Source organism: Brachyhypopomus gauderio, chromosome 9 (genome assembly GCF_052324685.1).
Source record: "Brachyhypopomus gauderio isolate BG-103 chromosome 9, BGAUD_0.2, whole genome shotgun sequence".
NCBI lineage: Eukaryota > Metazoa > Chordata > Actinopteri > Gymnotiformes > Hypopomidae > Brachyhypopomus > Brachyhypopomus gauderio.
Window position 1 is genome coordinate 23,189,771 of NC_135219.1, and position 27,974 is coordinate 23,217,744.

Genomic DNA, 27,974 nt, shown 5'->3' on the forward strand with positions numbered 1-27,974 from the left:
GATGTTGGTTTGATTTGATTGCAGCCTTGTTCATTTTCTGTTTGGACACTATAACCCAATCCTTGTGTTTTCTCTCTTGTGTGTGTTCAGCAAAGACAGCAGCAGAGCACACATCCACAGCATTGCAGACAAGACAGAGTACGTCAAGCAGCTCAAGGCCCTGCTGGGTTCAAAAGACTTCAGCGAGCCCATCAAGGGCATTGATCAGCTGGTGGCCCACTGCGAGGACAACCCATATATGGTCGTGGGCAACATGTTCCTGGTAACACATTTGAACTGAATTTATTTTTAATGTTTTCAGCAGCTTTCAGAAGTGATCTGTATGGGGGGGTCATACGTTGGAGAACATTAAATGCTGGCACATCTGAAGAAATGTCAAAAGCTCAGATGCTTCAGAGTAGAAAATATTACAACAATCAGTTTTAACTATTACAGTGGAGGGCACTGTAATATTTCACCCAAGCGTATCCTTGAAATTGCATTAAACCAAAGAATCCAAGTGAACGACTTATGAAAAATCAGTCGGTTGAAATGAAAGGGCTTGAAATCAAATCAGCTCCAGGGCTTAACGGCACTGATATGGTGAGTGCCTGATGAATGCATGGGCGGCTTGCTCTATACCTCTCTTCCTCTGCTACAGGTATTTGATGCTTTCAAAGCACGACTGCAAGGTTAACCTCTATGCCTTGGAGGCCTTACAGAAGATAATCACACTGCTCAGAGACAACCTGGTCCAAGTGGTCTACATCTTAGTCCCAGCTATAGTGGACAATCACCTCAACTCCAAGAATAACGCCATCTACATGGCAACAATAGTTGCCATTCAAGCTCTCATCAATAACCTTGGTGGGTTATTTTCTCTCTTTACAAAACATCTTGAAGGACACATGCCACTGGGCTTTAGAAAAACAACAACAACAATGATTGTGTTCTGTTTTACCTTTGTATCTTTTGATGAAAGGTTGCTAGGTTGGGGAAAAGGTTCACAAATCAGTAAAACAATGTTCTTGCTCTTTGGCTAGATGTTTGTGGTGCAGATCAAATGAAAATCTCCTTTCATATTAAGGCACAGTCCAATATAAAGAAAAAAAGATTTCTGTAAGACTGACAGGAGATCTTGCATTATCTGACAGCAGATAGTTAAATAATGGAGTTTACAGTGGATGTGCTTAGGCTCTTTTGTTCAATATACAGTGTCTAATCTTTTGTGGTTGTGTATACAGAAATATTCTACAAATTCAAATACATTTATCAAAAAACAATTCTTTCAGAAAGTCATTCTACTGATATGCTAAGAGATGCCAGAGATAAAAAAAAGATAAAAGATATTTACCAGAAATACTATAATTCCTATATTAATTAATAATATTTATAATATTGATAATAATCATTCCAGAGAGTTACCATAGTTACCAAATACTGTCACTTTAGTTGAATTAAATCTTTCTAGGTTAAAAAAATGCTTCTGTAATAACCCAGTGCTGTCCAGGGTTGATTTATTTATCTTTGTTCCTTTTAAATATTCTTTTTATAGAGCTGGTTAGGGAACTCTACCCCTGCAAGCCACAACTGGTTGAGCAGAAGGTGCTTCCTCTGCTCTGATACCTCCTGGGGACCTCCAGCAACAGTGGTACGGTCCACGGGAGGGGTGGAAGCGTGAGAGGGGCCACTGTCCACCTATGCCAAGCCCTTCATGCCCACATGGGTCCGGCGCTGCTGGACTGCGCTGCTTCCCAACCTTCCAATATCCGCAAGAGCCTAAGAGAGTTTGTGAAGAACCTCCCGATCAACTGAGAGCTGCAAGCCAGACCTCCAGACCAAAATAAAGCCCAACATGGATTCTACTTGAAGATGGAGATGTTTGTGTATTTCTTACTGTGCCTGCACTTTAAATGAAAGAGAGAGGAAGAAAGTCAAACGTTTTTAACATTTTGAATTAGCAGAAAGCTAAATCCTTAAACTCAGAAGTCCTTTTAAATAAGGAGCACAGATTTTAGCGAATCACATCAGGTTTAACATGCCTAGGAGCTCTGCTCTTTTTGCACTTTGAAATACACTTATCATGATAACTGTTGTCATGGTGACTATAGATATATATTGTTCTATGATTGTTATTTTCTGTTGACATATCCTGAGGTAACTGTGCAGAATGTAATTTATCACATGCACAAGGAACAAGGATCTATAGTCTTTTTGTTGTTTGGTATGTGTAATGTGACTTTTCAATGAGGAGTCTTAAAAAATGAAAAAGCTACGACTCACAAAATTACTTTTGTATTCTATAGCCAGGGCTTAATTTGAGCCGGATCCTGCCGGAACAGGATCCAGGAACTCTCATTTTGAAGGGTGCGTTCCGGGAACTGTCTGCCTCGATCCAGTAACTTTCAAGCCTACTAATTATAAGTTATGAAGAAATCTGTATGCACTTCAAACACTTATAAAACACATGTAAATAATTTAAAAGTAATTTATATATACAAATTGGCTTGTTATTTTAACATTTGTGTGCCTAAGCGTTTTGTGATCCGGTGACATTGTGATTTTGTTTTGCGATCCGGTGACATTGTTGGCCTCTGACCCCTTGTCTCATGCCGCTGTTTGCGTTCTGGCATCGTTTGATTTTCAAATTAAGCACTGTGTATAGCTAATAAGTGTAATGGCACAGTATTAACTTAACTCATTCTAACTGTCAATAAAAGCTTGTTACTCATATGATTGCAATTATATTTCTGTATGTGCTAAAAACAATTGACAAACACCTATAAAAACCAGAGGGCAGATCATGTGAAAATATAATAATTGTGTCATGCTCAAAAGTTTTGGCCATGACTGTAGACCAGGATAATGACACTACAGAATTTCTTCACAGAGCCTCAGCCATGGGAGTCAAGAGCACACCACCTGAAACAAAATTCAAGACAAAATTAGTCCCGCCTGTATATTTACAAAGTACGGTGATAAAGCTATTGAATCAGTTTCTTTAACACCCCCCACCCCCCCCCCCCCATCAGACTCCACCATGTCAAGAGTAGAGGTGCACTTTTCTCGCCACAGACATTCAGAGCCCAGTGCAAAATCATCACAGGAGGAAACCTTCAGACTCCAGATTCAAGACTTAGTCAATCACGTACCTCATCCCCAGGATGCATGGACGATGTCCCCTGAAAGAGAAAACAATTGTCTTAGATTAACAGTCATGGCCTTTTATTCTGAATTCGTCTTATGCTTGTTTCCCGTGTTAGACATCTGTGACCACTGAATTCTGTAACCAGAGACCACCATGCATGTGTCGTCAAGAAATAAGGTAGGGTCAAATCCTGTTAACTGCACATGGGTACTCAATCGTTGATTGTAGTTTATAAGGAAATTAAAGCTCATTTCAAAATGAATTATTTATTTAGTGTGTATTTCTTGATTAAGATATGTGCTTGTATATACTTAGATATTTGTTAATGACATATTTGGCATTCTTAGCGAGGAGCAAAGTAAAATTTTCATTGTATCTAAGGAAACCTGTTCCCTCTGTGCATATGACAAACTCTGAATTTGAAAAGATTAGGTAGGCCTAAATGACATTTTCACGCATGCAGACAATTATGTTTTACGTTGCATGAAAAAAATCTGTTGATTCTAAAGCTTTTGGTTAAACGTCAGCTTATTCATTTCTTAATTTTCTACTAACAAATGCCTAGGGTGGTTCGTACGATTGATAAACATTTCTTTTCTGACGAGAAACAGCACTATCCAACTCCAATATTTATGAGTCTCTTGAACAGAAGTTGATGGTCACCGATACCGGTGCATCACCGGTTAGGATGCCCTCGCCGGAATACCGAAAGGGTTCGCCCTGAAATATTAATAATCCCCTCAGTCTCTGCCATGTCATTAGTAGAGACGCACTTTTGTCACAATGTACTTTTGGAGCCCAGTGCAAAACATCACGAGAAACTTTATTGGTATATGCACAGTAAAGAAACGTGTTGCTCTGTACAACAAAATAGTAATAAAGCAAGTAATGAAGGATAAAATAAGCATGCAACATTATGATAAGTATTCATAAATGGAAATGTAAACTAAACAGAAATATAAACTGCTAAGAAGTTTATGTACATACAGTCATTGTGCAGTAGCGAGCTACATTGCTTGTTGTCAGACTGGTATGAAAACCCAATAGACTCAGCACACTTACAAATTGTCTAAACACACTTGGCACTGCCACATAATCTCCTTTCTGCATTTGCCACATGTGAACCTTTTACAAAAACCACAACGCTTAGTGGCACGGTTACTCTTGCAGCCACACTTAACCTGGCACAATGCCCTTTTCCCTGTGTCAGGTGTGGGTTGTTGCTGCTGAAACTCTACCTTGGACACCTCCTTGGCTTCCATATGAGACTGTGCAAGTTCTGTTGCAAGCTTCACCAAGAACTCGGACCGTCTCTCTTTTACCCCAGTGCATGCTTGAAAAAGCACATGTGCATTCAGGCATGAAATGTCAATCATGTTATAAAACACAGCGACTGGCCAACGCCGTGTTCCTGAACGTACACTGTACTTTCGCACCATCTGGTCCATGACATCCACACCACATTTTAGGCTGTTGTAGTCTGTGATTGTGTTTGGCTTTTTTTTTCGGGTGTCTCCAATCTCCACCGTACTGTGCATGCTACTGAGGATGCAGACAGTCTTTTTCCGTCTGGGTGCGTAAACGGTCAGCGTGGCACCAGAGGTTGAAAACACCTGTGTACTAAATTCCTCACGGCCCAAATTCTTTTTGACAGAGTCTGGAAGCTCACGACGAATCTTGTTTACTGTGCCAAGGAGGGTGGTCTTCCGGCCCAGCAACTGCCTTGCTAGTGACAGTGAGGTGAAAAAATTGTCTGTGGTAACAGTTCTTCCTTGGTCCATAAATGGTTCCATAAGCTTCATCACCACATTTTCCGATAGTCTTTCCCCCACGGGACGACTGGAGTCTTTGCCAAGATATGGGATGATGTTGCATACATACTTGGATTTCAGGTCACATGCCACCCAGAACTTTATCCCAAACTTGTCGGGTTTTGTTGCAATGTACTGAAGAAAAGAGCAACGGGTCTTAGTTGGAAAAAGTTGCTCATCTATGGTGATATGCCTTCCTGGGTTGTAACAAGTGATGCAATTGGCAGCGAAAGACCCCCAAACATTAGAGATTGCAGCAAACCGGTCAGTTGCAGCTCGTTCACTGCGTGTGTACTTGTCGTCAAAGTGAAGGTGCTGCATGATGTTCTGGAAGCGGTTTCGAGACATAATCTTGGTGATTAAGGGCACTCCCAGTGTTGTAGACCATGAGTCATGCACCGCTGGAAGGCGCACAACACCTCGCAGGATGAGGATTGCAATGAACGCCTTTAGCTCAGCGAGGGACATGAACCAGTTTTCTTGCTGTGTCTGGCGTGCATGCTGGACAGTCCACCCCTGTATGATCCGAAGCATTTCAATAGAAACGAAACAGAGGAAACTCTGTAAGCGACTCAATACTTTCCGTAGGGCAAAAGCAGTTGGCTCTCCATTCGTGGTATTGCATTTACTTGGGCTTGGATGCACTCCGTCATGTCTTCCGATCTGTTCTTCATGCCACACTGTGCCGTCTTTTGCAGTCTCTGTCAGCCGCCCGTGTGTCTCCACGCGACCCCTCTTTACTGGTGATGAAGTCTCCTCATCTACAGAAACATATGTTTGAGATTTGATTAGTGAAAGGTTGAAATAATGTGAAATTGACAAACATAATATTTGAAATATAGCCAGCGATTGGCTGGTTCACACACAAATAGGCATTTTGGCCTTAATGGGGGGGGGGTGTATAAATAAATTAATGTGTGCACAAAAAGATTCAATTGAGGCACTAAAGGCCCAAAACGATCAAAATGTGTATTGGGAAATTGAGTCAGATCAAAGAACTAAATCACATGCTGAGATCAGCAGTGTGTGTGTGTGTGTATGGGGTCTTATGTATGTACTATTCAGTCAGTTCCAGTATTTGGCCAGTAAATGGAGCCCATGTAATACCATACTGATATTACAGTAATGAAATAAGACATTTTAGTGAAATAAAAGGTTCATTTCTGGTCAAGCAGTGCACCTTTTGTTATGAGATCTAATTGCAAAGTTATTTATCTCATTGATCTGACTCATACAAGACCCTTTATTTGTCTGTATTCTGCATAACAGGATTGCAGCATGAGTTTTTATGATTTCTTAGGTTTTTGGACAATGTAGCGACAGGCCAATTTGAACCAAACTTGGCATACCTGAAGGACCTCAGTCTATAAAAGGCTTTGAAATTGGGAGTTGATCAACATGTTTATATGAATTATAGCAATATAGGTCATATATGGCCTCAATGATATAATGGGAAAATGGACCCACCTGAAAATAAAAAAAAATCCAACAATTTTTAAAAATAGTTTACCTACAGTGTCTACAGATTATGCCCATGCCACTCTTGCCATCATTGGATCAAATTCCTAGGACTAGTTCGAAAAGTGCTATTTTCAAACAATTGATGAATGTGACAAAACTACGCCTTTTTTAATAGGACTTGTAATTGCAAAGTTGTCAGGTGGACTGCAAGGAATCAAAAGAATCAAGTTTCATTTTCCTAAGCAAAGATTTGGAAAAGTTATGCATGATTCACAAATAGTGCCACCTAGTGGCCAAATGTTTCAAAACTGCACAGTGTGACAGTCCTGAGATGTGTGTGAACCCTAAATTGCAAAAATAGGTTTCCCCACACTACGTGTGTGAACCCCAATTATAATTCCAAAACATCTCAAGTATGCCACCTTGGAAGTAATGTAGGATTGTTTTCACACAGCAATACGTGGCATATATATATATATATATTTTTTTTATTTAAAAAAAATAAAAAATTGAAAACTCGCGGGTTTAGTGTTGACAGTGGGAGCAAACCTGGAACAACAAATCAGACATGGATTTAACGAGAGAAGGCAGTCCTGCCAAAAAAGCTAAGCGTACGTGTAAGTACCTTGACGAATGGGACAGGGAATTTACTTTCCTAAAGAGGAGCATGAAGGGGCATAGCTACTCATTCTGTAAGATATGTAGCTGTGATTTTAGTGCCTCTCATGGGGGAAGGAACGATGTCCGTCAGCACGAACAATCTGCCAAGCACGAACGCGGGCTAAAGGCACAGAAATATGCCCAGGAGATGTCCCCGTTTGTATCTAGAAATACCACTAGAAAATTGAATTTTTTTATTCATTTGTAGTTCAAAACATAATTGGGGTGTTTATTCTTCACTTTTTGCCACTCCAAAGATGTTTTTCGTCTCTCCTACAGCCTCGATTGCAGCTATATGTAAATAACCGATTATGCAAATTAGGCGATGACGTCATATACGTGAAATGTCCCGTATTTTTTAATACAAAACTTGACAGGTATGTTGCGGTGTGTGTGTGCGCGGTGGCAACGTTGCGGTGTGTGTGTGTGTGTGTGAGGGGAGGGGGGGTGACGTGGTGATTATCTGCTGGTCATCCGCATCTTCATCCCCTCCCCTGTGAGGCCAGCTCTGATTGGCTCTTGCTCAGACTCATCATCAGTGCTGGACCCCAGGAAGTGGGCGGTAGGTCATTTCCTGCACTGCCATGGCTGACGTGATGGACAGTGTTGCCAAGAAGTCCTGCTGAACTCTGGTTAAGGTCAGAGATCAGAAAGTCATTTCAGGTGGTTGTGGCAAACCAGTTAATAGAAATTATATTTATATTTCCAGATATAATTACATAATGATAAACCAGCAGAATTAATAAGTATTAGGGGTGGGCATAGATTAATTTTTTTAAATCTAGATTAAACTCACTGAAATCTTGAAATTAATCTAGATTAAAATTGCTCATTCAGAATATGTGTGCTACCCAAGTAATGACTAAAAGTCAGTCTTTGTTTTATTTATTTCTTGTAAAGTGTCCTTGAGTGTTGTGAAAGGCACTTTTAAATAAAATGTATTATTATTATTATGATGTATACAATGCTAATATTGGAATTATTTTAATATACACAAAGAAGCGGTTTGCTGCGAGATATTGTTAGGTTTCTCATTAAATGGCTTCAATAATATCTAAGTATAATCATGCTCTGGAGCTCTGTTCACTGAATTCCAAACACATGTTCCCATGAAGCTCAGCCAATCAGAATGAGCGCTCCAGGTCCTTCACTAACTCCGCCCCTCACTGTCTCTGCTCTTTGCAGGAGCTGGAGGAGAGCTTCCACATTAGCAGGATGGAGCAGATCGCCTTTGAATTCAATGTGCTGGTGTCTCTAGAGATGGTCCTCTACCTGCCCGAGAGCAGGTCACAACGCACTACCACCTGAGCCTTCCAGTCCCAGCCAGCCCAGCCAGAACTGACGCCCCCTTTGAGTGGGTGTGGTTTTGCAGACCGGCCTCAGGGAGGACTTCAGCACAACACTAAGTGCTTGTGGGTTAAACTGAACATTTGTTCTTGCTTTTTGTGTTTGTTTTTGGGTCTTATGCGAGGGTAATTAAATGACAGTAATATTAGCTAAAGCACTTAAATCAACTCCAAACACTCAAATAATAAGAGAGATTTCCTTAAACCTCTCTTTAAACATTATCTGTAGAACCAGCCTGCGCACCACGGACTTGTGCTAACGGGCCGCCCAATGGAGGATGGGTTCCCTTTTGAGTCTTGGTCCTCCCAAGGTTTCTTCCTAATCCCCACCACCATAGGGAGTTTTTCCTTGCCACTGTCGCCTTGGCTTGCTCATTAGGGATCTGGACCCATACGATTGTAAAGCTGCTTTGTGACGTGTTGTGAAAGCTATATAAATAAATTTGACTTTGACTATACAACAAAAATAACTTCTATGTTTAATTTACAGTAGAACTATAATCCACACACTTCTTTGATTGGTGTATTTTTAGGCACACTGAAAGAGCATATATAATTTACTATAGCTATAAATTATTATACATCTAAGCATTCCTGCTTTTAACCTATTAATGGTGATTATGTGTATAATTTTATGCAATGTATGTTTTTTTTTTTTTATAGTTTGTCACTTGTACTACATCACTGTCCCACTAGTGGGCAGTATTTGACAGGGAGCTGTGTTGAGACCAGAGACCGTATGTATATATATATACATATACTCTCAGAGGGCCTAAAAATATTCTTAAAACATAAATATATATAATATAATTTATCCAATTTTATTTAATCCACTTACAGTTTGACAATCGACATCTAAACAATTAGAAAAATATAAGCAAATACATTATTCACCCGTGTCAATCCAGAATTAGACAGATGATGTAATGTGAATTATGGTGATTTATTTATTTATTTTTTCTCTAACCTTAAAATGATCCCTTTAAGGTCACGGGTCGGCAACCCGCGGCTCCGGAGCCGCATGCAGCTCTTTATCCCTCTGATGCGGCTCAGCTTTTGAATAGAATTAATGAGTATTTAATTAACGTATATTATTTTTGAGACTTAAAAAAATGTTCGGGTGGAATTTCACAAATGTCCGGTATTTACTTTCGGTTTGCTTGAGTGACATGTCATCGTCACTGAAATAAATTTCCAATTATTTTGCTTTTGTGGCTCCGAGTCAAAAAGGTTGCCGACCCCTGCTTTAGGTCATGCTAGTCTGTAAATATTGGCTGCAATGTTAAGGTACAGTGCAATATGATTAATTGTATAAAATGCTTTCACTTTTATATGTAAAATTGACACAACACAATACAACATTATGTATTTCTTAACTTTTACTGTATTTGTAAAAAAAATTAATGAATACAATAGTAATACAATTGACAGAATAAATTGAAATTGTTTTAATTGTTCATGAGTTCATGTCTTCATTATGATTTTCTATTGCTTGGTCATAGAGAGGTATTTTGGCATGTAAGTGTTAAAGAAAAACATGTCACACCTCCTTTTCACCTCTTCTAATACACTGCTATCTCTCTAAACTCGCTGCACAAAGATATCATCATGGGCACAGATAACTAAATCACACCACTGCATACCAGTAATCAATAACTGGAATTGGATTTGCCAATAATAACAATGGCTCTCCTTCAATTTGTGTAGGCCTTGTGCCACTTTGAGGAATTTGCAGTCTACATAGCTTTGTGCATTTGGGCACTTAATTTCAACAAGCCCAAATGATGGACGCTCAAGTGTGTCATATACAAGTCCATCAGGTGATGCACCCAGCCAAGATGCATCTGGATGAATCACTAGCCCACACTTGGTCAAGTTCAAGTTTTTCAGAACTGCATAGTCCTTTAAGGCCCGTTTCCATTTCAAGTCCTCTCTTCATGTGTGCTGTTTGTCGTGTCCCTCGGATTATCCTTTCTGCCAGGCTTTCTGCAGCACCTGGACCTCTAACGTGGCTCACCTCTCTGAAATGTGAGGCAGTCACTCTTTCTCTCCTAAGTGAATTCCACTCAGGTGTAGCACTTTGGGATCTTGTTGCCTCCTCAATAAGGTGTGACTGTGACAAGGTCACAGAAAGTGAGCTTAGGTGTAGCTGTTCTTGGTGTGTTGGCACAAATGAATATTCAGGTGGGCTTAGATGGTAACATTCTAGTGGCAGACTCGGGAATGGGGGTGCATCCTCATGTATGACAACACTGTCAGATGGAGGTGGTGGTTGTTGATAGGACAGTACACTGCCAACTTGTACCTTCCCAAAGATGGAGTCCACAAGTGGCTTGTCAGGCGAGATGTTCATTGTGCAGATGAGTGGAAGAGAATCTGCTTTCATTCCAGCGTAGACTGGTCCAGGATTGAGGGTGGCCGGGTGTGGGAGCTCACCGCTGTAGCCCTTGAAAAGTGTACTTCTGAAATAAAAGAAGAGTGAATAACATTTATTTTTACACATTGTAATCTGTTCACCAGCACAACTGATTGTGAATCACATATCACATGTCATCTGAAGTACAACGAGGCTAAATTAAATCTTGAAGAGAACAGGGTCTTATCAGATGATCAAAAGCATTCATTTTTTTTACCACACACTGTAATCTGCCTATTAAATTTGGTACTACATACCTAACTCCACTGGCTGTAGTAGCACCTGGTTTTGGCTTTAGGACAACCATGGCATCCACGGGTCCAGGCTTCACCCCCTATTAATTTAAAAGATGGTGTTAGTAAAGTGACTGTGATACATTAACTAACATTAAATAATGAAATAAGACAAACCATTGTTGGTGGTTTATGCCACTTCTGTTCTGTCTGTGTGCATGAAAGGACAGGAGGGACGACAGACATGCCAGATTCAGAATAATGAGCAGTCTGGAAAAGCAATGCAACCAAGTGTTTGCAGATTCCGCAACTAGCAACACAAGAGCAGTTGCTCTTAATGAGCACAACTGGCATTGAATCACGTAATGTCATCTGAAATACACAAGAGGCAATATTTAATATCTTGAAAAGAAGACTTCAGCAATGTCAATAGGCGCAATATCTGTCCCATCATGTTGGTAGTGGTGAATGTCACTTGTCTATTGTCTCATGTAACGTTTGTGCTGTTTTGCATCACTCTTAAAACACTTGGCTATACTGTCTTTCTATTCTACAGTGTTGTGCATGGTTCAATCTACTAGTTCACTGAGCAACTATAAACTAAATATATTTTAGATTTAAACTTCATTTTCACTCCAGATGAAATGCTTACACATAGGAGTGAAACAGGCCTACTTATATTTACATTATTTTGTTGTTTCCACCACCAACAACAGAACAGTGCAGGTTTTACTTCAACTGCTTCTTGAAGAGTGTTATCAGAATATGTTAATAGGTGTAAGTGTTGCAGCCATATGTTAATAAAGAAGTTAAGATGAAAGATTTGAAAGACAGATTGACAGATTTTAGAAAATGCAGTTTGAAGAATAGCTGAGGTGGACTATATTCTGCTTTTGAGTCATAGAGGTAGATAACAATAGCTCGAACTGTAAAATAAACTCCCATTTGTTTACTATAGGCAAAATAGACTGCTAATGATTCCCACTCAGCTACTCTGCATTTGGCTACCATTGTAAGCTTTGAAAACCAATGCCTATGGTTATCACAGCTTACGTGAAGTAAGAGCAAGGATAAAAGATTGAACTTGTGTTGAACTCACTTTTGAACTTGTTCAACAGAACTTTGAACGTGACACTGAACAGAACTCGTGTCATTTTAACCAGTCCTACTCTCAGCTGGTGTGGCGTATCTGTTTTCTTCATAGATCTGTAGCAGTGAGCCCTCACTGTTATCTCGTTAGCCTTACTTTTGCCTGATACTTCCATCAGAAATACAAACATGTTTTTAAAAGGCATTTCTAGTACTAGGACAGGTTGGTTCGTTACTAAAAACAACATCACTTCATTAGACTGCCACCTCAGGCTAGCTAGCTAACTAGCGTCAGCCACTTACCTTCAAAATTGCAGAGGTAGGATGAAACGTAGAACTTGAAACCCTTTTCAAGTTGACTCTGTGTCGTTGTACTTGATGCTCTGACAATACGACGCACATCGTTGACGGTAAATTTCGGGAACTCCAACAGGCACCTTGTGAATTTAGACTCGGGCATGACATCGACACTTCCGCATACCAACCGGAAATATGGTACCATCCTGACACCAACGAGGAAGTGGTGCGTGCACCTAGGCCAATCAGCGCAAAACCAGTTTCAAATGACAGCAAAATTGACCAATCATATCTTCCCTCTTAGTGGGCGGGCTTAACTGTATGATAATTTCTGCCCGCTGTGGCGACGCTAGCTGTCGTTAGCGTTATTATTTATTTATTATTTACTTTTTTGTACATATGCTACTCAACTTGTTTAACTCTGATTCCTTGTATTACCACTTGTGCCTTGTTTTTGTTTGTAAGCGATTATTGTAAATAAAGGTAAAAAAAAAAGGTTATTGTAGCAGCCTGGCTGAGTTGGTGTTTTGGTTAGAATAACAGGAAATTGTGATATCACGTGATACTCAACTTTGGAACGTTTGGTTTAGAATGTTTGGTTGGGAAGGTGGAATGTTTGGATTCAGTTTTGATGCTGAAAAGCTCAAAACAAGTCGCACGACATTTTGCTGAGAATTACAAACCTAAATAATCTAACAAATCTTTCTATTTTTTCTAGATCTTTCTCTCTTTCTATTCTTTCTATTTTTCAGGTGGAGAATGAGTTTTTACCCCAGGACAACTGACCAGCCAAGGCCTGGACAGGAACAGAACCACTTCAAAGACACACCAGGTTTTACCACTCATGGTGAGAAAAATACATTTTCATATACTGTACATCATTTTATACTTCTATGTAAGACAGTATATTAATTCTTATGAGTATGGATTTCCATAGGCTTATTCATAATAATAAAAAGTTAAATATACCCATTTATATAGTAGGTTTCTAAGGTTCAGAAAAATAACATGTTTATTTATTCTAGTGATGACTGTCAAGCTCTTTATTTCATGTGTACAGGATAATGTAATTAATGGAGCATGGGTTATTTCTTTGATTTCTTTGACTCAGCACAATTTTCATAAATCCCACCATGTTACATATATGTATTAACATTGTCCATGTGGCCATGGAAAAAGCAAATAAAAATATTTTTTTTTTAAAAAGAAACAGATTTCTAACATGACATCACATTCTTAAGCATTCTCCCCACATTCTAATGGCATCACATGGCACCATAGCCCTTGTTATAATCACTTGTTCATTGGGAAACACTTACAAGGCATTTGAGCCTCACTGGGAGGCGTGCTGGGTTTCACTTTACCTGCTGTGGGATTTTCAGGTGTGCCCTACAACCCCCAAGCGACAGTGATCCACACGGATCCCTGTGGACCAGCACCCTTCCCTCACAGAAGGACGGCGGGACCCTCAGATGTCGGCCATGTTAACATCCCTGTAGAAGGACCACTCCACACTGGTACTGTGTAACACTGAAGATTACATGCGTATTCAACAAACCAAATAATCATGCATGATGAAGTAGAAAAAAACATTTATTACATTTGTTTGTAAGGACTGGCAGAGGTGCAGAACCATCAGCTTTCTGCACATGACCTGACCAGTAAAACATCAGTTTTATCAGAAAATATGACATCACATATTCTTCAACATTGTAATGAATTCACATGGCACTGTAGCCCTGTGATATGTTTGGTGTAGAGTAGAGCACTTTAGAGTGGGCACCTTGACGACCCACATACAGTGTGGGTGTACTGTGACACTCTTTATCTGCTAGGCGGTTGTGTTTAGTCTAAGGTGATAATGCTTCGAATCATTGTTATACCAGCATAGTATAATACTGATAATACATGTATATGGATTACAGATGTCATTTTTCACTATTTTAGTACACCCCCAAACAATCTAAACAAAACATTGTCATGCTGCTTTGCTGGTTTCTGATACCTCATCTGGACTGTCTAGCAGTGTCTAGCAGAGGCGAGATGTGCTAGCCATGAGCAGAGCTAGGAGGTACTGTAGTTTGGCTCTTCAGTATCTACCAGTATCAGAATTAAAATAATTCTGAATTGTGCCAAAATAATTAAATTAGTGCTGTCAATTCCAGGTGCCGCGATTAAAAGTCCTCACCAGGATTTTGCTCTGGCTTCCTGGATTGTGTTGATTCCACTAATTTTACCTGAATTGCTAATTAGAAAATCTAGCAAGCTTGAGCAAAATCCTGGTGAGGACTTTTAATCGCGGCACCTGGAATTAACAGCACTAAATTAAATTGAATCAAATTGTATTGAAATGTAAGATTTCATGATGCAATGAACTAAAAGAATCATAACTAAGCTAAACTAAAACTGGGTCACACATTTACTGAAGCTCTGATAAATGTCTTCCTGCTTCTGGGCTCACGGATGCCCTGCTTTCAGATATTCAGTACTACTTCATTGTGCTGCCATTACATGAATTGTAGCAAGATGCATATGAGAAGTTGCCGTTCTCGGTCCATCTTGCTTGAATCATATTTCAGTGGCACTTTCAGATAAAGAAACATGCAACGTAGTACTAAGGCACTGAGAAATGTTATGGTGAGGTAATTTCTGCTAATGTCCTTATTCGCCCATGCAGGTGAAGTTGGCTCCAGCAGGTGTTCTAAACTGCCTGTGCTCACTTCACGCACGAGAGTGACCAGGTCAGGACTGATGAGGCCTTCTCCGCCCACCATCACAATGTTGCCTCCACTCCCCAAACCTGCTGGCCGAGAGCCACTCCGTGCCTTCAGGCCTGCCAAAGGTGAGCTCACTCTTTTGCTCTCCTGGAAATGGCATCCAAACCATTTGTTGCAGCAACTACAACAAAAAAAGTAAAAAAAAAAAAAAAAAGTATTAAAAAAGCAAAAACTGCTTTGAAAGCCCTATAGGGGAGACCGGGTATGGTTGTAACATGGGGAGAGTTGTAACACCATCAGTTCCACTGATCACGGATAAGATAGGAGCCATATGATCATTTCAGTATTTACCCAATTCCTCCCTGATCCCACATGGAATATCAAGGCTGTAAACAGGCACATGCCGATTCCATCGAGAAAAAACTGAATGTATTTCATGTTCCATTCTTTACTTTAGCTGTGATATGTTTGGTGTAGAGTAGAGCACTTTAGAGTGGGCACCTTGACAGCCCACATACAGTGTGGGTGTACTGTGACACTCGTTATTTGCTAGGCGGTTGTGTTTAGTCTAAGGCAGGGGTCTCCAACCTTTTTGAGACTGGGAGCTACTTCTTGGATACAAATTATTGCGGAGGGTTACCAGATTAGAACGCATCAATCGAACGAAAAGTTGGTTTGGGGGGGGGGGGGGGGGGGTGGCGAGGCGAACGAAAGTGTAATAATAATAGTAGCAAAAACATGACGTGGGTGACCCCTGGTTTATTCAATATTGACGGCAGTCTAACTTTTTGATTGACAGCTAATTGAGCAATAGCAAACGAGAGAGAGTGTGTTATAGTGAATATATGTACATGCCGTTACTTGACAACGCGTCCGCGGAGTGATACAGAGAACGAGAATACCGTGCTGCCAAAGCATATATCTATTAATCTTTGTAATCTATGTAACATGGCTTCTTTAAGTATTGGGTATCACCTGGCCAGCGTTAAGCAGTGGTATGCAGCAGCAGTCTGTGTGATATAAGGAGTTTGTGCTTTGTACCTACTTCTGTTGGCAAGGACAGTGTGAGCTTACAAGCAAGACTAGACTTGAATGTTTTATTGCAGTCAGTTGATTGTGCCAGCACCCCACTCCCCAGAATGCCAATCCCACATGCCAAAATATCCATTATCATAATCTATTATTATTTAAAATGCAGTATGATCTGCAGGTCTTAATTTCATATGCTGGTCTGAAGATTGAACGTGTCCTCTACAGTTCTGTCTGTGTTTCATGTCCAGGTTCAGTGGAGCCTCCCCAGCTCCACTCTCCAGGGTGGAGGAGAGAGAGAGTGGGGAGACTTCACCGGAGCGGCAGACATCTTCAACCCTTGCTCCCAGACATCTTCGAAGCAGCTAACCCCAGTGATGCTGGTAGAGGTGACTTATTGATGTTGGCTTTACTTTATATGTCATTGAAATACCTGTACAAAATGTAGAATTTATAATGTTGCATCATTTGTTTTGTGTTAAAATATTGCTAAATACGATATTTGGGAACAAGGAGATCAGTTAGTCAGAAACTTCACTCAGGTGTCAAGTGAGCAGAGCTAAACTCATGAGCATGGATGCCCTTTCCCACGCAGGTTTGCCCAAATCCAGCCGCTTGCTACCTGGGAACCCCCCCGGGTATTTCCTACTGCCCTCCTACCCTCTGGCCACTCTTCCGGGAGTGCAGCGAGACACAAGCCCTCGGCGCAGAGACCCGGGCCCGTGGAGGGACAGTACTGGTGAGTGCATGGCTACGTTGCTAAGAACGTGCTAGGCACACACAGTGAGGCATGGCTGGTTATTTGGGTGCCCGCTTAAGTTAAGTTGGTCTTGCACTAAGCTTGTCTTGCACTTGTTCCCACGTCAGTGGTAAATTGATGAGCAGATCTAATTTTGTGGTCATATATTCTATATGAATTTAATTTTAACCAACAAATGTGCATATACGTAGATCATTTATAGTCACCACTTGTCAAATGTACAAAATACTTAAATTCAAATTTGATGATCTTCATCTGACATGGTTTCACTCAGTAATGGAACAGTGTCTAGCAGAGGCGAGATGTGCTAGCCATTAGCAGAGCTAGGCTAATGTATCTACCAGTATCAGAATTAAAATAATTCTGAATTGTGCCAAAATAATTAAATTGAATCAAATTGTATTGAAATGTAAGATTTCATGATGCAATAAACTAAAAGAATCACAAGCTAAACTAAAACTGGGTCACACATATACTGAAGCTCTGATAAATGTCTTCCTGCTTCTGGGCTCACGGATGCCCTGCTTTCAGTTATTCAGTACTACTTCATTGTGCTGCCATTACATGAATTGTAGCAAGATGCATATGAGAAGTTGCCGTTCTCGGTCCATCTTGCTTGAATCATATTTCAGTGGTACTTTCAGATAAAGAAACATATGCAACGTAGTACTAAGGCACTGAGAAATGTTATGGTGAGGTAATTTCTGCTAATGTCCTTATTCACCCATGCAGGTGAAGTTGGCTCCAGCAGGTGTTCTAAACTGCCTGTGCTCACTTCACGCACGAGAGGGACCTCGTCAGGACTGATGAGACCTTCTCCGCCCACCTCCCCAGTGGAAGCCCTGCAGGAGGAGAAGCCTGGCAGGAACCTCCACCTGGACCTCGCCCTCATACATGACCCAGATGAGGAGCCAGTGGACAAGGAGGAGGTCAGTAGGAACATATATCATGTTGTACATAGTTGGAGTATCTCAGTCTCAGATGCATTAGTTTAACTAGTAAGTAAGTAAGTTTATTTATAAAGCACATTTTTTATGACTGAGTCAACCAAAGTGCTGTATAGAGGCTAAAAAGTACAATATATGCCCAACTCATAAAAAAAACATGTAGAATTTTACATAGCATAAAACATTTAAAATACATACAAATACACCAACTGATTACACCAACTGATACAACATAACTGATAGATTTCTTTGGTTGCTGCCTGCAAATGTTACTCAAGTGTTGTACTTTCTGGATTTTAATGCATAAACACAGCATTGGTCCTAATATAAGCTGACAAACCTAACGTCTACATAATAAAGGCCCTGTAGCATCCCAGTATTAAATCTGACCATGCATGCGATATGCTTTGCTTAGGTGTCCAAATATGATGAGATGATGTTTCCTTCTGCTGATGCTACATTTGCGTTTATCTCAGTTGTTAAGGATATCAACATAGTCCTAGCACTATGAGAGGGAGCATTGTCTGGTTGAGAGTATCCATCTCCCTTTGGGTATATGGTGGCTGTGAATAAATAAATGAACCTAGTTAAGATATGAAGAGTTTGGTTCCAAAATGCTATATCCATTTTGATCAATTTGAGTAAAAATGTGTTTTCTTTAAGTGGTAGGCTGAAAACCACAGTTTTTTGTTTCAAACTATCAAATACCATACTAAGGTTAAAAAAACTCAAACGAATTAAATCAAGATTTTAATATTTAAAGATTTATTTTTAAAAAACAATTCATTTTTTCACAAAACGCAATAAATCCATGCCATGTTTTTTTCAAAATGTCTTATATATCCTTTGTCATTAATAGAAATTTTTTTTGACTGAAAATGTGCAAAATACAATAATAAATAACTGTAAATTATACATCTTAATATAATAGTTTGACCATTGGACATAAAAACACAAATTCATATAATATATAAATTAATATTATTATAATAACCCCGCTCCTAGCTTGGTTATGAACAACCCCCAGCAAACAGTGTTTGTACATGAGTCACAGAGCTAAATCTTTTCCACGTTTGATAATTTTGCGAGCTAAATGTGCGCACTTTAGCCAGTGCATTTCGCGGCGATGTAACGATTCTCGGTTAGGGGCTGGATAGTATTGTTGTATGTACTTGTACTTGACGGATATAGTGGGTATGGGCAGTTGCACTTGGGCTGACAGACTCTTTATTTTTCAGATGATGAACTCCCTGCGCCTCTTGCGTAAAAGAGTGGCTAAGAAGCGGGCTAAGGTGAATGCGAGTGGCAGAGAAGCAATGTTGCCTCCACTCACCAAACCTGCTGGCCGAGAGCCACTCCGTGCCTTCAGGCCTGCCAAAGGTGAGCTCACTCTTTTGCTCTCCTGGAAATGGCATCCAAACCATTTGTTGCAGCAACAACAACAAAAAAAGTAAAAGAAAAAAGTATTTAAAAAGTAAAAACTGCTTTGAAAGCCCTATACTACAAACAAAAAGCCCCTGCTGATCCTCTTGTACATTGCTATGCCTGCACCCATTAACATTGTTTTTCTGCACCATGAAGAAACCACTATGAAACCAGAAGTTATATTTGAGATTTTTGATAGAGTATGTGTTAATATGTATTGTGCTTTTCAGGATCTCAAGTGCAAAGCACCAGGGCGTCCCCTGCTGACGACATGTCTGAAGGAGTAATTGGCAGAGGTTGGAATTGGTTTGCTCTTAACACTGCATTACACAACACAATGTTTTAAATCTAGTTCTCCATGTTGAATAATGTTTTGCTGTCTTCAGGCTGATTTGACCAAAGTTGAGCTGATAGCCCTAAAAGTCCTAGTCAGTTTGTTTGGGTTCTGGTAAAGTGTGAGTGTCTTTTGTTTTATGGTGCCTGTCATGCATTTATAGCAGTTAACACTTATTGGGACACTTGTAAAGCTGCTTTGTGACAACGACTGTTGTAAAAAGCGCTATATAAATACATTTTGATTGATTGATTGATTGGTATTCCTCTCTAGATGAACTCAAACCAGGAACTCCCAGGAAGGATCCCTACTCGCAGCAGACTTTACGGCCCTTCTCCAAACCAGACCTCGCTCTCGCTCAGAGCTTCAGTCTGCTTAGCTCTGATGACTGGTAAGTCACACCTGCAAAATTCTGAAGCATTTGGCTAGGGCAGGTTAAACAGCAAGTCATTTATGGTGTTCTGCATATATGGTAAGTATGCATGTATTTAGTGAAGTTTTTTCCTCTTTGTCCCGTTTCTTGTAGCATTTTTTCTTGCAGTAGCCGATGGTTACAGTGTGTGTCTATGTCCAATATCTTTATACAGGGAGAAGAAAATTGAAGGGTTGATGTTAATCCGTAGATTGACTCAGCATCACTCTGATGTGCTTGACAGCAGGCTTCATGAGGTCTGCATTGTTCTTATTCAAGAGGTAAGCCACTAGATTTGCCGACTGTGTATCGGTCTGAATTCTAAAATTGGCAGACACCATGAGCATGTACATATTACAGGTGATGTTGCTGACAAAGTCAAGTCAGAGTTAGCATAGCACTTTGAAATTCCTTTTTTATAAAAACATTTCTCATCTAATTGAAATTCAGATGGCATAGCTAACTGTAATTAGTGATTAAGGTATTTCCGCCTACATAACACATTGCAGTGGAGGATTATACTTATTACGATGGCGGTGGCAGTGTTGGATGTGGCTGAAACGAGCTGGAACGTCGTCTTTCCTGCAGGTGCAGAACCTGCGCTCTGCCGTGTCCCGCATGGCGGTGGTGTCCTTGAGGGAGTTGTACTCCAGCCTGCAGAAAGGGATGGACCAGGAAGTGGAGGCTACAGCTAAGGTCCTCCTTCACAAAGCAGCGGAGTCCAATGCCTTCATCAGGCAGGACGTGGACACAGCTCTGGACAGCATGGTGCAGAACTGCACCCCCATTCGGAGCATGAACGCCCTTCTCGCTGGAGGACTCTGGTCAGTTAGCCTGCAGTGAGCTTTAAACTGAGGCTTTCAGATAATTTTTACATCTCCATTGTTCTTTCAAAATATTGCCCTGGCCTATATCAATCAGGGTGGCCGCGGGTCCTTAAAAAGTCTTAAATGGTATTAAGTTAAATTTTTGTCAAATAAGGCCTTGAAAAGTCTTATTTTGTCTTAAATTTTCAACCAAAATATCCTAAATTTGCGGAGCTAAATTTAGGGAGGAATAATTCCGTCAGCCATGTGTTGAAATTCGGGGGCGGATATCGGTAGATTCCAAATAAAATTTAATAAAATTCCAAATAAAATTAAAGCCAACTCGCAAGATCATACACGTTAAAATAAAGCACAAAAACTAATAATCAGTTAGTTTTTGTGCTTTATTTTAACGTGTATGTTCTTGCTAGTTGGTTTTAATTTTATTTGGAAAACAGTATTAAAAAGTCTTAAAATGTCTAAATTTTCACTTGGTCAAACCTGTAGACACCCTGTCAATATTTTTAGTTATTTATCCTCTTGTATATTCTTTTTATTGCGTTCCATCTCCGCTCTGCTGATCCAAACTGCCCTTCACACCACTTAAAGAATAGGCTAGTTAGCTAGCTCACAGAGGACATGCAAACATTTTCTGTTTAAAAATTACAGATGTACACTAACTGGTGCAAACTAAGCCATCAAATAGAATATGATAATTTGATTGTGCACTTAGATCATACATAAGGGTATTAAGTTTCTTTATAGAAGCTAAAAGTTGTACTGTATACATTAATTGGATGGATTAATAGTTATTACCTTCTTTTTTTGAATGCCCTAATTGTTTTCCTTCTGTTTTCCTCAAAAGTCATCTGAATGCTGCAGTAAGAAAGTGTACTGCTCGGCACTTGGCTACTTTGGTAGAGAAGATTGGTGCAGAGCGAATTATTCCTGCAGTCTCCAAGTTGGCACAGGACTCTTCCCAAGAAACCAGGTTAGTACTGGGATCAGAACGAGGATTCTACAAGGCTTATTCAGTTTCCCAGATAGTAATAAATGGTCGGTGTGCTGTGAGTTACGGGTCTCTCACTCACGGTTCTCTCCTGTTTTGGGGTCTGTTCTTCGTCTCAGGCGCTTGGGCCGGCGTATGCTGCTGTTCCTGTCCTCCCACCATGACTTTGATAAGATGGTGGAAAAGTACATCCCTGCCAAAGACCTGGCAACCATCAGGGACACTGTCCACACTCTGAAATCCAAGGTAGCGATTCATGTTTGGAAACATGATGAGGATTTTTTATCCCATTCAGCCACTATGCCCCATGTTTACTCACTAAACAAAGCTTATTCACAAAACTTTTAGGTGAAACAGACTGCAATAAAAAAAAACCATCTAAACTGTGATGGTAGACATATATTGTAAACAAATAATAAAGTACAGGGCAGTGCGTGGCACCACACATTGTATTTACAGTAAGGCATGCACAGTGTAGTCCCAGACCCAGTAGTTAAAGGACAGAGCATAGTTCAAAATGAACCGGCTTGAAACCTTTGGGATAGAATCAAAGTATGAAGCAATATGTGGACTTCAATATCATCACTCCATGTTTTGTGGTGATTTGTACGTGTGTATTCCCAGGAGAGGACAAAGTTGTCTAGGATTCCAAGATACAAGATGTGTCTCCCTCGTCTGGAGCAGCAAGAAGCTCCAGCCGCACAGGTGGAGCATCAGAACACGCAGCGAATGAAGCGCAGCCTTAGACACACGGTGAGGGACGTGAGCCCAGACGACGCGGCACCTCTGAAAGGTAACGGCTGACTTCGGCGAACGCTCCCCTCCTGTTTCCTGAGAACCTTACATTACCGCTTACCCGTGAACCTCTTTCCCATCAGACCTGCAGCTGAACAGTAGTCTTCCAGCACAGACTAAGACCGGTGTCATCCTGGATGATTTGCCCTCAAGCTCCAGAAACGCACGCACCCCCAGAAGTCCCGTCAAAAGTTTGAGTCCTCCGCTTCATCCCAGCCCCCCCACAGCTGTCCCTACTAAAAACATGCTGCCACGACGCAGACGAGGTACCAGACTGATCAGAGCACGTCCGTCCCTTTCAAACAGTTCTGATGAGTGTTGCCTGCTCTTCAGTACTTCATGTGTGATCACTGCACTTGCATGTAAATTGCTTTGCTGTTAACACTGCATTACACAACAATGTTTTAAATCTAGTTCACCACATTGAATAATGTTTTGCTGTCAGCCTTCAAGCTAATTTGACCAAAGTTGAGCTGGTAGCCCTAAAAGTCCTAGTCAGTTTGTTTGGGTTCTGGTATTCCTCTCTAGATGAACTCAAACCAGGAACTCCCAGGAAGGATCCCCACGAGCAGCAGACTTTACGGACCTTCTCCGATCCAGACCTCGCTCTCGCTCAGAGCTTCAGTCTGCTTAGCTCTGATGACTGGTAAGTCACGCCTGCAAAATTCTGAAGCATTTGACTAGGGCAGGTTAAACAGCAAGTCATTTATGGTGTTCTGCAAATATGGTAAGTATGCATGTATTTAGTGAAGTTTTTTCCTCTTTGTCCATTTTCTTGTAGCATTTTTTTCTTTCAGTAGCCGATGGTTACAGTGTGTGTCTATGTTCAATATCTTCATACAGGGAGAAGAAAATTGAAGGGTTGATGTTCATCCGTAGATTGGCTCAGCATCACTCTGATGTGCTTGGCAGCAGGCGTCATGATGTCTGCATTGTTCTTATTCAAGAGGTAAGCCACTAGATTTGCTGACTGTGTATCGGTCTGAATTCTAAAATTGGCAGACACCATGAGCATGTACATATTACAGGTGATGTTGCTGACAAAGTCAAGTCAGCGATAGCAAAGTACTTTGAAATTCCTTTTTTATAAAAACATTTCTCATCTAATTGAAATTCAGATGGCATAGCTAACTGTAATTAGTGATTAAGGTATTTCCGCCTACATAACACATTGCAGTGGAGGATTATACTTATTACGATGGCGGTGGCAGTGTTGGATGTGGCTGAAACGAGCTGGAACGTCGTCTTTCCTGCAGGTGCAGAACCTGCGCTCTGCCGTGTCCCGCATGGCAGTGGTGTCCTTGAGGGAGTTGTACTCCAGTCTGCAGAAAGGGATGGACCAGGAAGTGGAGGCTACAGCTAAGGTCCTCCTTCACAAAGCAGCGGAGTCCAATGCCTTCATCAGGCAGGACGTGGACACAGCTCTGGACAGCATGGTGCAGAACTGCACCCCCATTCGGAGCATGAACGCCCTTCTCGCTGGAGGACTCTGGTCAGTTAGCCTGCAGTGAGCTTTAAACTGAGGCTTTCAGATAGCAACAACAGTCACAAGAAGCTAACAAAGCACTGATTTTGGCTGCGGTTTTTACTTTTCCATTGTTATTTCAAAATAGTGCCCTGGCCTATATCAATATTTTTAGTTATTTATCCTGTTAAATATTATTTTTATTGCATTCCACCTCCTCTCTTCTGATCCAAACTGCCCTTCACACCGCTTAAAGAATAGGCTAGTTAGCTAGCTTACAGAGGACATGCAAACATTTTCTGTTTAAAAAATACAGATGTACACTAACTGGTGCAAACTAAGCCATCGAATAGAATATGATCATTTGATTGTGCACTTAGATCATACATATGGGTATTAAGTTTCTTTATAGAAGCTAAAAGTTGTAGGCCTACTGTATACATTGATTGGATGGATTAATAGTTATTACCTTCTTTTTTTGAATGCCCTAATTTTTTTCCTTCTGTTTTCCTCAAAAGTCATCTGAATGCTGCAGTAAGAAAGTGTACTGCTCTGCACTTGGCTACTTTGGTAGAGAAGATTGGCGCTGGCCGCTTATTGTCTGGGGCGAAAGACGTCATAGCGAGAATTATCCCTGCAGTTTCCAAGTTGGCACAGGACGCTTCCCAAGAAACCAGGTTAGTACTGGGATCAGAACAAGGATTCTACAAAGCTTATTCAGTTTCCCAGATAGTAATCTTTTGCTGATTCTTTTAGTCTCCTAGTCTGATACTCTGAAGTCAGCAAATGCTGTTAAATTGTAGAGTAATAGAAGCACTATCGTGTTTTCTACACACAGACGGCCTTGTAAAATTGTACCCTGGTAAGATAAATGGTCGGTGTGCTGTGAGTTACGGGTCTCTCACTCACGGTTCTCTCCTGTTTTGGGGTCTGTTCTTCGTCTCAGGCGCTTGGGCCGGCGTATGCTGCTGTTCCTGTCCTCCCACCATGACTTTGATAAGATGGTGGAAAAGTGCATCCCTGCCAAAGACCTGGCAACCATCAGGGACACTGTCCACACTCTGAAATCCAAGGTAGCGATTCATGTTTGGATACATGATGAGGATTTTTTATCCCATTCAGCCACTATGCCCCATGTTTACTCACTAAACAAAGCTTATTCACAAAACTTTTAGGTGAAACAGACTGCAATAAAAAAACCATCTAAACTGTGATGGTAGACATATATTGTAAACAAATAATAAAGTACAGGGCAGTGCGTGGCACCACACATTGTATTTACAGTAAGGCATGCACAGTGTAGTCCCAGACCCAGTAGTTAAAGGACAGAGCATGGTTCAAAATGAACCGGCTTGAAACCTTTGGGATAGAATCAAAGTATGAAGCAATATGTGGACTTCAATATCATCACTCCATGTTTTGTGGTGATTCGTACGTGTGTATTCCCAGGAGAGGACAAAGGTGTCTAGGAATGCGAAGATATAAGATGCGTCAGCCTCGTCTGGAGCAGCAAGAAGCTCCAGCCGCACAGGTGGAGCATCAGAACACGCAGCGAATGAAGCGTAGCCTTAGACACACGGTGAGGGACGTGAGCCCAGACGACGTGGCACCTCTGAAAGGTAACGGCTGACTTCGGCGAACGCTCCCCTCCTGTATCTTGAGAACCTTACCTTACCGCTTACCCGTGAACTCTATCCCAGCTGTGGAGTCATGCGTACCTCCTCCTCAGTTTGCCAGCAGGTGAATATTTAAACAGTTAATCAAAACAACAACAACAAAAAAGTGCATCCTGATTGGAACTGCTTTGATGTTTGCAATTTTTGATGGTGTTGATGTTGGTTTAATTTGATTGCAGCCTTGTTCATTTTCTGTTTGGACACTATAACCCAATCCTTGTGTTTTCTCTCTTGTGTGTGTTCAGCAAAGACAGCAGCAGAGCACACATCCACAGCATTGCAGACAAGACAGAGTACGTCAAGCAGCTCAAGGCCCTGCTGGGTTCAAAAGACTTCAGCGAGCCCATCAAGGGCATTGATCAGCTGGTGGCCCACTGCGAGGACAACCCATATATGGTCGTGGGCAACATGTTCCTGGTAACACATTTGAACTGAATTGATTTTTAATGTTTTCAGCAGCTTTCAGAAGTGATCTGTATGGGGGGGGTCATACGTTGGAGAACATTAAATGCTGTCACATCTGAAGAAATGTCAAAAGCTCAGATGCTTCAGAGTAGAAAATATTACAACAATCAGTTTTAACTATTACAGTGGAGGGCAGTCGTGTCCATTGTTAGTGTGAGCTTGTTTTACAATGTATGTGAAGATTTCACCCAAGCGTATCCTTGAAATTGCATTAAACCAAAGAATCCAAGTGAATGACTTATGAAAAATCAGTCGGTTGAAATGAAAGGGCTTGAAATCAAATCAGCTCCAGGGCTTAACGGCACTGATATGGTGAGTGCCTGATGAATGCATGGGCGGCTTGCTCTATACCTCTCTTCCTCTGCTACAGGTATTTGATGCTTTCAAAGCACGACTGCAAGGTTAACCTCTATGCCTTGGAGGCCTTACAGAAGATAATCACACTGCTCAGAGACAACCTGGTCCAAGTGGTCTACATCTTAGTCCCAGCTATAGTGGACAATCACCTCAACTCCAAGAATAACGCCATCTACATGGCAACAATAGGTGCCATTCAAGCTCTCATCAATAACCTTGGTGGGTTCTTTTCTCTCTTTACAAAACATCTTGAAGGACACATGCCACTGGGCTTTAGAAAAACAACAACAACAATGATTGTGTTCTGTTTTACCTTTGTATCTTTTGATGAAAGGTTGCTAGGTTGGGGAAAAGGTTCACACAAATCAGTAAAAGAATGTTCTTGCTCTTTGGCTAGATGTTTGTGGTGCAGATCAAATGGAAATCTCCTTTCATATTAAGGCACAGTCCAATATAAAGAAAAAAATATTTCTGTAAGACTGACAGGAGATCTTGCATTATCTGACAGCAGATAGTTAAATAATGGAGTTTACAGTGGATGTGCTTAGGCTCTTTTGTTCAATATACAGTGTCTAATCTTTTGTGGTTGTGTATACAGAAATATTCTACAAATTCAAATACATTATCAAAAAACAATTCTTTCAGAAAGTAATTCCACTGATATGCTAAGAGATGCCAGAGATTAAAAAAAGATAAAAGATTTACCAGAAATACTATAATTCCTATATTAATTAATAATATTTATAATATTGATAATAATCATTCCAGAGTTACCATAGTTACCAAATACTGTCACTTTAGTTGAATTAAATCTTTCTAGGTTAAAAAAATGCTTCTGTAATAACCCAGTGCTGTCCAGGGTTGATTTATTTATCTTTGTTCCTTTTAAATATTCTTTTTATAGAGCTGGTTAGGGAACTCTACCCCTGCAAGCCACAACTGGTTGAGCAGAAGGTGCTTCCTCTGCTCTGGTACCTCCTGGGGACCTCCAGCAACAGTGGTACGGTCCACGGGAGGGGTGGAAGCGTGAGAGGGGCCACTGTCCACCTATGCCAAGCCCTTCATGCCCACATGGGTCCGGCGCTGCTGGACTGCGCTGCTTCCCAACCTTCCAATATCCGCAAGAGCCTAAGAGAGTTTGTGAAGAACCTCCCGATCAACTGAGAGCTGCAAGCCAGACCTCCAGACCAAAATAAAGCCCAACATGGATTCTACTTGAAGATGGAGATGTTTGTGTATTTCTTACTGTGCCTGCACTTTAAATGAAAGAGAGAGGAAGAAAGTCAAACGTTTTTAACATTTTGAATTAGCAGAAAGCTAAATCCTTAAACTCAGAA

At 40.8% G+C, this 27,974-nt stretch overlaps 3 protein-coding genes and 1 non-coding gene across 4 annotated transcripts; 2 read left to right on the plus strand and 2 right to left on the minus strand.

Annotated features, from left to right (window-relative positions):
* The first annotated feature begins 96 nt into the window (after nt 1–96).
* LOC143522585 (TOG array regulator of axonemal microtubules protein 2-like) lies at nt 97–27,966 on the plus strand. The gene is made up of 3 exons (XM_077016300.1): nt 97–262; nt 641–846; nt 27,542–27,966. Exons 2-3 carry the CDS (start codon nt 648–650, stop codon nt 27,799–27,801), a joined length of 459 nt encoding a protein of 152 aa, XP_076872415.1. The 5' UTR covers nt 97–262; nt 641–647; the 3' UTR covers nt 27,802–27,966.
* Nucleotides 3,001–3,091, minus strand: LOC143523708 (small nucleolar RNA SNORD88). Its single transcript, XR_013133453.1, has one exon. It is a non-coding gene; the product is annotated as a small nucleolar RNA SNORD88 (small nucleolar RNA).
* LOC143522584 (uncharacterized) lies at nt 9,675–11,406 on the minus strand. Its single transcript, XM_077016299.1, has 3 exons — nt 11,232–11,406; nt 11,079–11,155; nt 9,675–10,867 (listed from the first exon to the last, which is right to left on the minus strand). The coding sequence occupies exons 1-3, from the start codon at nt 11,298–11,300 to the stop codon at nt 10,222–10,224; spliced, it is 792 nt and encodes a 263-aa protein (XP_076872414.1). The 5' UTR covers nt 11,301–11,406; the 3' UTR covers nt 9,675–10,221.
* On the plus strand, nt 19,626–22,769 carry LOC143523604 (TOG array regulator of axonemal microtubules protein 1-like). The gene is made up of 6 exons (XM_077018162.1): nt 19,626–20,043; nt 20,240–20,345; nt 20,653–20,888; nt 21,736–21,861; nt 21,999–22,125; nt 22,758–22,769. Exons 2-6 carry the CDS (start codon nt 20,262–20,264, stop codon nt 22,767–22,769), a joined length of 585 nt encoding a protein of 194 aa, XP_076874277.1. The 5' UTR covers nt 19,626–20,043; nt 20,240–20,261.
* Nucleotides 27,967–27,974: the final 8 nt, after the last annotated feature.

What these genes read in the sequence shown, in the direction of transcription:
- LOC143522585 (XM_077016300.1), top strand. Translation starts at nt 648, where the DNA reads ATGCTTTCAAAGCACGACTGCAAGGTTAACCTCTATGCCTTGGAGGCC. An exon ending in AGCTCTCATCAATAACCTTG is followed by an intron (nt 847 to 27,541) that starts GTGGGTTATTTT and finishes TTCTTTTTATAG; the next exon opens with AGCTGGTTAGGGAACTCTAC.
- LOC143522584 (XM_077016299.1), bottom strand. Translation starts at nt 11,300, where the DNA reads ATGTCTGTCGTCCCTCCTGTCCTTTCATGCACACAGACAGAACAGAAG. An exon ending in GGCATAAACCACCAACAATG is followed by an intron (nt 11,156 to 11,231) that starts GTTTGTCTTATT and finishes TTAAATTAATAG; the next exon opens with GGGGTGAAGCCTGGACCCGT. An exon ending in ACTACAGCCAGTGGAGTTAG is followed by an intron (nt 10,868 to 11,078) that starts GTATGTAGTACC and finishes CTTTTATTTCAG; the next exon opens with AAGTACACTTTTCAAGGGCT.
- LOC143523604 (XM_077018162.1), top strand. Translation starts at nt 20,262, where the DNA reads ATGTTAATCCGTAGATTGACTCAGCATCACTCTGATGTGCTTGACAGC. An exon ending in GCATTGTTCTTATTCAAGAG is followed by an intron (nt 20,346 to 20,652) that starts GTAAGCCACTAG and finishes TCTTTCCTGCAG; the next exon opens with GTGCAGAACCTGCGCTCTGC. An exon ending in GACTCTTCCCAAGAAACCAG is followed by an intron (nt 21,862 to 21,998) that starts GTTAGTACTGGG and finishes TCTTCGTCTCAG; the next exon opens with GCGCTTGGGCCGGCGTATGC.